Source organism: Pistacia vera, unplaced genomic scaffold, assembly GCF_008641045.1.
Source record: "Pistacia vera cultivar Batoury unplaced genomic scaffold, PisVer_v2 Contig996, whole genome shotgun sequence".
In the NCBI taxonomy this organism is placed as follows: Eukaryota; Viridiplantae; Streptophyta; class Magnoliopsida; order Sapindales; family Anacardiaceae; genus Pistacia; species Pistacia vera.
Window position 1 is genome coordinate 3,098 of NW_022196885.1, and position 13,040 is coordinate 16,137.

A 13,040-nucleotide genomic window follows, 5' to 3' on the forward strand; every position below is an offset into this window, starting at 1 on the left:
AAAAAAAAAAACAAAAAATGAAGAGCGTTTATGAAATTTATGAGGTGCCATAAAAAATAAAAAAAATATATATATATTTAAGAATGAAGCTTCATAAATCCATCTGTATAGTGTCGATCACTTCATTCAAAATAAATAAATAAGAGCTAACCTAACTAGGCGGCAAGGCCCACACAAGCTGAGCCTAAACCCCTCAGGCTAAAATATAATACTCCATGCGGGCCTTCATAACCTTAAAAAAATATATACACATATATACATATAACGCCGCCCAGTTAAATTAAACAAAACCGTCAGCCCAACAACTCCTTAAGCGAATAATATTGTTGACTTTGTCACGCGCTGATGAAAATGTCATCCATTAACTGGCCTTTGTCTTGTCCTTTTCTTCTGAATCAGACGCATCTTGGACGTCCCTTATCTTTTTTTTTTTTTCTTTTTTTTTTTTTTAAAAAACTAACACATTAATGACTTGAAAATTTGTACAGATGTTGACTCCACCGACTGAAAGATTTCAGAAAATTCAAAAGGAAGCTCCTGTGGATCAGACTGAGAGAGCAAAGTTAGGCTCTATCTAGAGCTCATTTTCATCAACTGGTGGTACCGCCAATCCTTGTGGGACCGGGACGTCAACAACCACATATTTTTTTGAAATTATAAATTAGTTTCTTAAATTTTAGTATATTACTAAATACCCCTAAAAATGATAAGTTAATCCCTGAAAATTTAATAAATTTAAAAGTGCCCAAAAAAATTAGTCCCTAAGGTTTTGAAATACTGCAAAAAATCTCTAAAAAATTATGTTAACCCCTACAGGTTTAAAATATAACAAAATCCTCCTAGAACCTAAACCGGACCAAAGATGCTACTGATTCCCAGTCTAATCAGTAGTTTTTTGTGGTAAACCACGTTTGGCCTAGTTTTCGGTTTATTTGGGCCTATTGAGAAAGAGTGTTGTTATTTGAGTCCACCTAAAGTCCAATTAAGCTCCATTATTAATTTTATAAAGTTTAAAATTATATTGTATATGCAAAATTACCAAAATATATTATTGATATAAATAACTCTTAAAAAGTTTATCCAGTTTTTGAAACCTTTTAACATGGTAGAATTCTAAGATAAGAATCTATTTATTTTAAACATTCAGTAAACTTTATATAATTTTACANATGAATAAATTAAAAAGAAGAAGAAAAGAACATAGGCTTTAAATTAGAAATAAACTTAACAAATAAGAGAAAAAGATCTAAAAATTTATAAATGTCAATAAATAGACTGCTCTAGCAATTATGACTGATCTCACCCATAAATACTCCAAACAAGAAATTCATGTATTTAACAACATTCTCGTAAATTTACTTTAATGATATTCCCACATATATGCAACTATTCATGTATACATAAACTAATAATAGTAATAATAAATTATAAATCATGTGAATGAAAATATAGATAATTCAACATGTACGCTTCAAACATTATAAAAATCAGTAAGATGATTTATTTTATATTCCCACTATTACATACATTATTTCTCATCATGAGAATAATTGAAATATGAAAAATATCACATCTGATTTCCATAATTAATTCAATAAATTAATAAAATATATATTTTTTTTAAAGTAAACTGATAGGATTTGAGATAGATTTGACTCTTACCTAATAAGGTTTTGTTGAATGAGAGAATTACTCCTTCTTATAAGCTAATAGACTTGAACGTGTCTAATCGATGTGAAACTCCAACATAAACTAGTCACAGCAACTCAGCAAAGTGATGAAGAATGCAACAGTTGTGAAAGAGAAGAAGAAAAGCTTTTGCGAAGCTGTTAAGTTCGGTAAACTCCTAATGCAAACAGAACTTTGTTAATATTAACAGAAGCTGAAGTTGAGCATTACGCAGAGTTTTAATCTTTGCTATATTGCTGCTGTTCAACAGAGAAGAGAAGAAGCTGAAGCATAGCTAAAATAGCATTTTTGATCCTCAAATTTTGTGTTTTCTGCTGTCGTTCCAGTTGAAGTGTTTGTTGACCTAGCACATCCTGCGGATTGCCAGCATGTCAACTACACCTTGTGTATAAACAAATGAACTTCATTCTTCTGATTAATGAAAATTAATTAGTTACAAAATTCTTGGAATTCTGTTCTTCTTGAAGCCTTTTTCTCTCAATCTCTTTAAATATGAAAAATAAAGAAAGCAATAAGACAATCACACGCACATAACAACACCAAATTTACGTGGTTCGGCAAATCATGCCTACATCCACGGGCTGTGAGTCAAATGACTAAAATAGAGAATAATAGTACAAGTCTAATAGACTCATGTTAAATCTAAACCCACAACCGTTCTCTCATATTTTTTTTCTAACTCTCCCACTTAATGCACTCAAATCCCAGAAAGTGAAAATTTTCTCAATAGTCTTTGGCTCTAATTAATTAAACAAGAACTCAAAACTCAAAACGCTCACTCTTCACCTATACATTTTCTTAACATCACCATTCACTGGCCTAGATATAATCAAAGAAGAAGAGGAGATGAACATATTAATTTCTTTGGATGCAGAAACCGTCTCAATTTCGGTGCTTAAATTGCTGCCCTGCCACTACACTTTTTCAGCCTTCACATTCCTTATCATCACAATAAGTTCACAATACCATGGTGAATGAATGGATCCAGAGGTTTGTGCCCTTTATCCGTCTTCATATTTTTGTATCATTTCAAGGGAATATAGGCTTCCCATCCTTCTCTTGCAACAAACTGTGAATTATTAAAGGATAGACATCAATATCCGGGTTTCAACTGGGCAAAGCAACAACCAAAGACGGAAATTTAAGAACATTTCAGCAAGAAATTACTTAAGAGGTGAAACTGTGCAGATCATTTGATAAGGACTTGAGATTATCATATCAAGCAAGCCTTCTCTGGCAAAAGATTCAAGCAAAGAACCCTTCTTGATGATCTTTCAAGAGACGGAATATTGGAGAATTTTGCACTCCTTGATCCTGCAGAAATGCATTGACCTTTTCGTCTCAAAACGCACAAGAATTTCTTATCCAATTGGAAAGCTCATACTAGCATAGGAACTGAGATCTCAAAAGTACTGCAAAACATTTTCTGATCAACACTGCTTCGATCACTCCATTCATAGGATTCACCTGGATATTATTATAAAAAAAATTATGTAGCAATGCTCTCCCAGAAAAAAAGGTAATGATTTTGGGAAAACATAAACAGAGAAAGAATATCTTAGATGCTTATATTAAGCGAGTTGTTCTACCTCAACAAGGAGATGTAGAGCTCCATTACTTGGTTTGCTGACATTATTTCTTCTTTTAACAAATGAAATAAGATAACAAAAACAGTGACAACTCATGAAAACTGACAAATAGCATGCAATGAAGGAAAAATTAAATCTCTTTTTTATATATAAGGAATTTAAAAAACAAATAAATAATGACGTAGAAGTTGTAGACTATCAACCTTTTTACATGGATACTGAACTCTTTTGAAAAACAGTAATTTTACTGGCTTCCAACCTTCCAATTGTTTGCAGATAGTCACTTTCTGTACAAAGCAGTCACCAAGAAAGCTATAATACAACGTTAAACTATTAAAAATTTCTGTCAAATTAAAATTGTAAAATCATAATGGAAAAGAAGTCGTTTCATACATTACACATTTGTAGACAGAAGAATCCACTATCATCTTCCTCTTTACTAAAAGATGATCCTGTGAATCAAAGACAAAGATGATCTGGGATTACACTTTAGTAAAAGACAAAGAATTTCAAATCCAAGTGGATATCACACCTAATAGGAATGGATACAAGCGTACTACAACATTTTTAGATCAGAAAAATGCTTTATCACTCCATTCATAGGAAATATCACCTTGAACATATATATAACAAATCATGTATAAATGTGTGTCCAAGAAAAAAGGCAATGATTTTAGAGAACGTAAAACATAGTGGAGGAAAGACTGTTCACATGCTTTACAAGCGAGTTGTAGTGCCTCGGCAACGATATGTTGAATGTCATTACTTGGTTTTACACTAATTGTTCTTCTTTGAAAAATGAATAAAGATGCTAGAGTAACCAAATTTAAGAAAGGTCTTATTGGAAGCTTGAAATAACAAAATTTAAGACTAAAAAGTAAATAATGAAGGATTACGACTTTTTTCATGGATTCGGCCTCTTTTCATAAAACATAATTTACTGGTTCGAGCCTTCCAATCAATGGCAGAGACTTTAGTTATAGAGCGCGGCAACAAAGCAATAATACAATGTTAATCTACTATCTAAAGTTGTCAGATCAAAATGTTAAAATCTAGCGGCAAAGTTATTTCTACATACACATATGTAGACAGAAGAATCCATTATCACCATCCTCTTTATTTATACCAGATGAACTACCTTAAAGGCTAAGTCAGTCTGTGCTGATGAGGGCAACTTGATCCTGTGAATCAAAGATGATCTAGGATTACCATTTACTAGGACTTTAAATATAAAAAGTATGTCAAATATGCTTACGTGCAACTGGATAAGGAAAATTGTATGGCATTGCAATCGCAGTCTGATTCATCCACCTCAACAAGTATCTCAAATCTGGCAACCATAGATGTGGAAGGAAACTTGGCAGATATTATATAAACAATAATGAAAATATGGGAATTTGGTGTGAAGACTTTCTTTTGGTTACCTTTCACCCAAAGAGTTGAAAGAAACCGATGACTTCAGAAAGATTCTGTATTCTTGTATCAAATTGTCTTACTCCACTCTTGGATTGAATCTGTAGAACAACGAAATGGGATATATCAACACCATATTTATGATTATAATATGGAAAACCATTCACATGTTTGAAACGACAAACCTAAAATTGGAATGAGATGATTCTGTATTGGTTCTTCATTTGGGATTTTAAAAGGCTAGATTCAAATTATATCTCTGAGTGGTAAAATTTGACTCCTCGTAGGGTAGAAGCTTAACTATCTGAAACCACAGAAAGATGAGGAAAATAATTCAAATTATATCTCTAATATCAGAGCTCACACAAGAGAAATCATAATTAGATCACCCACAGAGTATCAAAGTGAAGAATATACATGATTAAATCTAGTGAAAAGTTATAATAAAGACAAGTGACAGACAAATTGCAGTACAAGGTGTTAAAAAAACAAGTCAATTAAAGTTAACGAAAAAAAACAATTTTAGGAAATTTGAAGTTAAGCGGAAGATAAAAGAAATAAGTGTAAGGAAAATGACCAACTGGGTTGAAGTAAGATGATTTAGATTGGATGTTGGGAAATCAAAAACTATGCCCATTCTTGCTCCTCTTCCTCCTTTGAATTGAAGATTAAGTTTCCATCTATGCGAACTTAGGGATGTGAGCAATCTTTGAGCAGTATTTCCTCTACCCTTTTCCACCGTCTTTTTAACAATGGACAATGGTAATAAACTTAAATCCAGAAGTGAGGGTGGCATGCTTTGCAATGATTTGAGCTTTGGGCATTCATTAATGGACAAAGATTCAAGAGAGTGAGGCTTCCGATCTGGAATGGATTTGAGCTTTGGGCATCATCAATGGACAAAGATCAAGAGAGGTGAGGCTTCCCAGATCTGGAATGGATTTGAGCTTTGGGCATTCATCAATGGACAAAGATTCAAGAGAGGTGAGGCTTCCCAATCTAGAATGTGATCAAGGTTTTCGCAATTCTCAATCTCCAAACTATCAAGGGAGGCGAGGCTTCCCAAGTCTGGAATGGATTCAAGGTTTGGGCAACCATTGATCTCCAAACTTTCAGAGAGATGAGGCAACTCAAGTTGAAGGTTTTAGCTCTCGAAAATTGTAATTGCCAGCGATTTAAGAGAGGTGAGGCTCTTGAAGACACAAGTAGATAGAGAAGTTAAGAGAGGAGGTCGTTCCCATGCTCCTTGAGAAATTGGCCCTGAATCATCACATCCAGTAATACGAAGTGTCTAAGAGAGGTGAGGTTGTGCAATCCCCCCTCTATTAGGACTTACAGATTTTGGAACCTTCCTGAACATAGAGCTCTGTTAGGTTGGTTGGAACACCTTCTTCTGCAAACAATATTGGACAATTCCTTACATATAAGTTTTGGAGAGAGTTTGGAAATTTGAAGGATATTTTCATATTAGCAAGAGGATATGGCAATACTCTGAAGACATGTAAGATTGTGTAGGTCTGAAGGTACCGATTTAAGTTGATCACACAGCGAGAAACGTAATCTCTTTGAGGACACTGCTATTTCAAATGTCTCTATTATTGACTCTAGCTTTGAACAAGAGAAAATATAGAGGCCTTTAAGTGCTTAGGAAAACACTGCTGTCTAGATGATAGCGTTGTGAGCTCTGACATTTCAATCAAAAGTTTTTGAGTGGTCAGGCAAAACAACCTGATGATTGCACGTGAGAGAGGATAGGCATGAATGCCCAAGTACTCCAAACGAGTAGTACTCAAATCCTCCAAATGTTAATTGCTTACAATTTCAATCTCAATTTTCTCAAATATAAAGGTAGTATACCTCCTTCAAAGACTGTAGAGAATCACAATCTTTAATTACAAGCCTTTCTAGATTTTTTTGCTTCAATCCTTCATGCAAAGATTTTAGAGCCTCCCAATTACTAATCGTCAAAGAATCAGATGGGAAGAAAATCGATCTCTGGAAACAAAACAAGACTTGTACAGTTTACAAAAGACAACTCTTTAAGGGATGTAAGGCTATGATACCATGAAGTGGCTTACCAACACAAACTCAAATTTGCCACGAATTTGTGAGCTCTTCACAGCCAAAATCTTTGAAATTTTTGAAATCCTTGCTTTATCCAATTTCCAAACTTTGGAGTACTTGAAGGAGCCATAGGATTAAAGACGGAATTCTGTAGATAGTACTACGACACACCACTTCCTTGCACGTCAATTATTCTATTTGCATAGCGATGGAACACTTGAAATTGAAGCCTTCAACTCTGAACACTTTGAATAAAAAGCCTTTCCAATGAAGGAAGACTATTAGGTAATTCTCCAGCAAGTTTTGGACATTCCACAATGGAAAGCTCTCGGAGAAGAGGGAATATTTCAAAACATCGTCATTCTATCTTAGTGTTCCAAAACCACCATTCTTGCAAATTTTCAAAACGAAGAACCTCTAATGGACTTGAAAGGCATCTCAAAATCTATTTTTTCTAGTTTCCCCATCCCTTGAATGGCCAGGTCTTTAAGTGAGCTCAACATCCAGATTGAAGGCAAACCTTGCACGGTTCTTAAATTTTCCTAATTTAAGGATTGTCATATTGGAGAGCGATGACGAATCTCCTAACCAAGATGGAAAACATGCACCACCATAGCACTTGATTACAAGTTCTTTCAAATTGCTATGAGGTTTTAGCATCTCAAGAACATGTCTTTCTACTTCCTCATTCGGTGAGCCATCGGATTGAGATCCCCATTCCAGCAACAATATTTCTAAATCTTTCATATTTTTTAGTACGGGCTCTCTAATTTGGTTGTGATGACTAACGTTCTCTAATTTGGAAATGTGAAGCTCTCCTTTAAGAAATCTTAAATTCCTCAAATCATTCAAATTGAAATTCTTTTCTTTGACCACAATAAAATTAGACAACATTCGGAGGTTTATCAACTCTTTCATACCAGGCGGCATCCCTTTCAATGACCTTGCACCTTTAATATCAATATGACATAGATTGGTCAAATATCTCATCTTTGAAGGTAACTCCAAAAGACGAGAACAGTCTTTTAGTAGCAAAATTTGCAAGTTAAGTAATGAGCTTGTTGACTCAGGCAAACTTTTGACCATAGTGTTGGACAAATTGAGATACTTCAGATGTATCAAGCCTCCAATTGAATTTGGTAAATGTGTGATGAAGTATCTTTCTAAAGATAGCACTCTTAACTTCTTCAAATGCCGCAATAAATTAAAAATAATTGTAGCATCTATGTACTCAGGGTTATACTGTCTATAAGGACTCATAAATACTGGAAAGAATGTTCTTAGGCTTTTCAATTTTTGCAAGTCCTTGAACATATTTTTTCCATCATGGTGTTTAGAAATATAAGAAAAATGACGAGTCCTTTCAAAATTTTTTGGTAGCATAGAAATGGCTTCCTCTGATCTAAAACCAATTTCTCCAAAAACAGATTGTGCTAGATCATGAACAAGGTCATGCATTACATATTTAAAATTATTGCTACTTGATTTTTGAAAAAGAGACCTGGAACATAAATGATGAAAATACTCACTAGCCAAATTTAGGTGCTCATCTGATTGTTGAATAATGCCTTCTCCCATCCATAAAAGCTCAAGTTCCTCTTCGTTGAACTCATAATCTTTGGGAAAAATTGCACAATAAGCGAAACATCTTTTAAGATGTGGAGGAAGATGACGGTAACTTAACCTTAACACGGGAAGGATGTCATCTCCGTTAGTTGAATCCCATACTCTGTTGTTTAAAATATTCTCCCATGCATCAACTTTCGGTTCATAGTGCAGAAGACCACCTAGAGTCTTTGCTGCCAGCGGCAATCCTCCACACTTTTTAACAACACGTTCACGAAATTTCCCAAGAGCATTAGTATCCATACCAGTCGAAGGTGCATGCTTCATAAACAAATTCCAACATTCATCATCTGAAAGAGTCTTTAATTTATGAGTTTCAAAGGATCTCATTGTTACTGCAACTCCTTCATTGCGTGTAGTCACAATTATTTTACTTCCCCGTGCACTATCTTTGAATGGAGACTTGAAGGTTTCCCACAAACTCTCTCTGTCATTCCAAACGTCATCTAAGACCAGCAGGAATTTTCTTCCACGTATTTTCTCTTTCAACTTACCTTGTATTTCATTTAAACTATTTAGACTGCTGGATGAGGGATTTATGGACTCGAGAACTGACTTCGAGATTCTCATAACATCAAAATCGTCAGAGATAGAAACCCATGCTTTTTTCTCGAACTTGAGAAGTTCCAATTCCTTGTCATTGTAAACCTCCCGAGCAAGTGTTGTTTTGCCGAGTCCTCCCATGCCCACAATTGCTATCACACCAAAGTTGGCTTCTATTGGTTTATCACTTGACACCATCTTAATTATTTCTTTTTTGTCTTCACCTCTCCCATAAACAGCTTCTTCAGTTGGCAGACTGGAAGTGGGTGGTCTTGGATCTACTCCTTGTTGAGTAGATGCAGCAGTACTTGATGTCCCTCCAGAAGTCTCGTGCATCAATCCAAGTTCAACTCTTTCTTTATAGAGCTCTTCGAATCTGCCATTGATATCTTTCATCTTGGATCGCATACTGAAATCAAACTTCATAGCGTGAGGAGTGAAATTATTGAAACAAGAAGGGGTATCAATGGAGTTCTGACGTGAAACTTCATAGGAAAACTCTTCCAGTAAATCCTCTACATCATAAGCCAAGTCTTGGAGATCATCGAGCCACAGTTTCACAGCCTTGTTGGTTAGTTGCTTCTCTTCTGCAGAGCTGAGTACCGCCTCAATCTTAAGTAGCTTCCTTTCCCACTTCTTGAGCTTTGAACGAACCCCTTCTTCATTTGCAAAATAATTGAACAACTCAGGGGAAGATAGTTTTTCAAACAACAAAGGAAGGGTTGCAGAGAGCAAAAGTTCAGCCATGGTTTTGGTAATCAAAAGAAAAGATGTGAACGATCTGAGTTTGAGAGCAAAGCAAATAGAAACAGGTTAACTTTTGTGTAAAGGATGCTGCAAATGAACTCTTAAGATACATGAAAGTTACAGGCCTTTGTGGCTACAATACTTACTAATTCAGGGTGGGGAACCACTTGACCAAGGCATTTAAGAAAATTTTAACTCTATTTATTGAAAGTTACAGGCCATATTCTTTATTAAAATATTTTCTATAGTCATTGAATTTATTAAAATATTTTCTGTAATCGATAAAAATTACCATTCATCTCCAGTACCTCAAGCTGTATGAGGTAAAATCAATAAATAAGATTAGATTTTTTCGCTCCAACTTTTGTACTGATGATCAATCCAATTCATTGCATATTAATATTTCAATTTAATTATATGATTTTTTTTTTTTTTTTTTTTTTATTTCAGCTGGGCATGCAACTCCTCTAGAGCATTAAGTTTAGTAATTGTAATTCCAATTCTTGGATATTCTCTCATGGGATACGGATCAATAAGCTTGATTTACGGCTATATTATGGTCTTTGATTTCTTAAGATCTATGGGGCATTCCAATGTTGAAATTATTTCGCATAAATTTTTCGAGTCCCTATTGATTCTTCATATCTTCTATGCCCCCATGTAAGTATTTTCATTTCTCACAAGCAAGTACCTTGATTTAATGCATTTCAAGGCTCTTAAGTTTCATGTAATCTTACAGTTTTATTCACCTAAATTTAGTTTAAGTTTCTAAATTGAGCATTAGATGATCTTATGGTTAAAATGGACCAACCCCGAGTAATAAACCCTAATTTGATGTTGATATAAGTACTTTTCTTAATCATTATCTTGTTTTTGTCCAATGATATGAAGCTAATTTTGTACATTATTATCCATTTTTATATAGTTAATTATTTTTGCGAGACACATTTTTTTAATAGCATTATTTCACCCATACGGTTAAAATGGCAGCTAGAAAATTAAATGGAAACCAATTGAAACATCCCAATTACTAACAAACAAAACTTAAATGATTTTGTTTTCCTCGTACATGTGGTGGATGTGTCTTCATTTCTGAAATTGGTTGTTGGAAGAATTAAATTTTATGCAGCAAATGAAAGTGGACCTTTTATGGCTTCACTCTATCATATATGCCAATGTACCGGATTTTGTTTTCCTCGCACATGTGGTGGATGTTCAATCTTCTATGCACGTGCCATTTGTTTTCCGAACTGCGTCTTTAACTCTTCATTGCCCTGCAGAACTCTCTCCTTTTGACTCCCATTTTGGCCAGTTGCTTTCATGTATATGGTTCTCATGTGGGTGTGGGCATGGTCCAAAACTTTCTTAGTCTCCTTTTTCTATCTCAGAGGTCGATTGCACCAAAATTTGGCTGTGCCTCGATACGGCTTTCACGTAAACTTCCTAAATTTGTGCTAATCTTATTGAGTATTATCGAAACTTTTGAATGAATTATGTTTATTTATTTATTTGTGTATTTTTACAGTATTTCTTGCCATTTGCAACAGAAGGCATCAATAATCTGGTTGAGCAGGCGATTTTAAGGGCTGATAGACTAGAGGTTAAAGTCATTAGCCTTGCTGCATTGAATAACGTCTGTAAATAATTAACTATTTCAGCTGGTTTTCTGAAATGGGTAGTTGGAAGAAATAAATTTTATGCAGCAGTCAAATGAAAGTGGACCTGTTATGGCTTCACTCTATCACATATGCCAGTGTGCCATCATTGATTGTCCTTCAAAATCAATCTCTATCTCCTTCAATCGCCTGTGCTTAAATTTGGTAAATTCATTTAGCAATATTAAGTTTATTTGTATAGAAAGTATTAATTAATTGTTGAGAATTGAATACCTAAGCCTACCTTGAATAACTTTATTAAATTTGTTCCTAAGAAAAGGCCACCATGTTCATATAAGATTGTTTAATATTAGTCGTTGATGAAAATCCCATCCATTAACTGGCATTTGCCTTATTCTTTCCTTCTGAATCAGATGCATATGGGAGGTCCCTCATCTTTTACTTGAAAATTTGTGCAGATGTTGACTCTACCGACTGAAAGATTTCAGAAAATTCAAAAGGAAGGTCCTGTGGAATGTCAAAATTACCTTGTTCAAGTAACAAAATACCAGGCAGCAAGAAATTGCAAGGCGAGTTATAATAATATTCATAATAACATCAGACTTGGATAGTGGGCTAGTGGATCAGACTCAGAGAGCAAAGTTGGGCTCCGTCTAGAGCCCATTTTCATCAATTGGTGGCACCACCAATCCTTGTCGGACCGGGACGTCAACAATCAATTTTTTTTTTTTTTTTTTTTTAAATAAATTACAATGTAATCTCTTAAATTTTAGTATACTACTAAATACCCTTGGAAATTATAATTAATCCCTGAAAATTTGATATATTTAAAAAGTTCCAATTTAGTCCCTCAAGTTTTGAAATACTGCAAAAACCCCTAAAAATTACAGTTAGCCCCTACAGGTTTAAAATATAACAGAATCTCCCTAGAACCTGAACTGGGCCAGAGAGGCTGCCAGTTCCCGATCTAACCGGTCGGCCTGCTCCAGTTTTCAGAACACTGGTTTTTTGTGATTAACAAAGTTCGGCCTAGTTTTTTGCTTATTTGGGCCTATTGAGAAACAGTGTTATTATTTGAGTCCACCAAAGTCTAATTAAGCTCCATTATTAATTTTATAAAGTTTAAAATTATATTGGATATACAAAATTACCTCCTGGATTGCCTCTTTTTCTTTATAGCTATACTGCTCACTAGCTTCATGGAGTTTTTCAGGTTTTTTTTGGTAATATATGATTAGATTTTAATCACAATTAATATGTAGAAAAAAAAATTAAAAAGAATTTAGTTTCTAATTTAATTCAAGTTGCTAAGAACTTTATAACACTTTCCTTGAATATTAAAAATTCATTTAAATTTTCCACTATTTTTTTATTTATAAATTTAAGGCTTTATGTTTTGGAGGGTCAAACATTGAGCCGACTGTATTACTTTTAATTATTAGTCTTATAATATTATTGAACTAATATAAGCAATTCTCCGATATGGCACAATAGAAATATAGTATTGATTTTTTATTTTTTTTTGGGGCATGTGTAGCTTATGCTTATCTATGTTTCAATTGGATATATTGCATGCACTTGCATTATTGGACTTGCTCAAAAAGGAGGAAATGTAAAGGGTGAAAAGATGATTAAATCCTTGACTTAACATTAGCTATAAAAATGTCAAAGGACCTAGAACATAAATTTACTTAGAATTTCATATGGAATACGAAGATCATAAATTTATTTTGTTGTGTAATCTCCACCATCC

The 13,040-nt window shown here is 34.1% G+C and overlaps 1 protein-coding gene and 1 long non-coding RNA gene across 2 annotated transcripts; both read right to left on the bottom strand.

Annotated features, from left to right (window-relative positions):
• Positions 1–2,572: 2,572 nt before the first annotated feature.
• On the bottom strand, positions 2,573–3,549 carry LOC116121580. The gene is made up of 3 exons (XR_004126745.1): positions 3,482–3,549; positions 2,857–3,156; positions 2,573–2,758 (listed from the first exon to the last, which is right to left on the bottom strand). It is a non-coding gene; the product is annotated as an uncharacterized LOC116121580 (long non-coding RNA).
• Positions 3,550–7,241: 3,692 nt separating this feature from the next.
• Positions 7,242–9,325, bottom strand: LOC116121579 (putative disease resistance RPP13-like protein 1). Its single transcript, XM_031407533.1, has one exon. The coding sequence runs from the start codon at positions 9,318–9,320 to the stop codon at positions 7,242–7,244; it is 2,079 nt and encodes a 692-aa protein (XP_031263393.1). The 5' UTR covers positions 9,321–9,325.
• Positions 9,326–13,040: the final 3,715 nt, after the last annotated feature.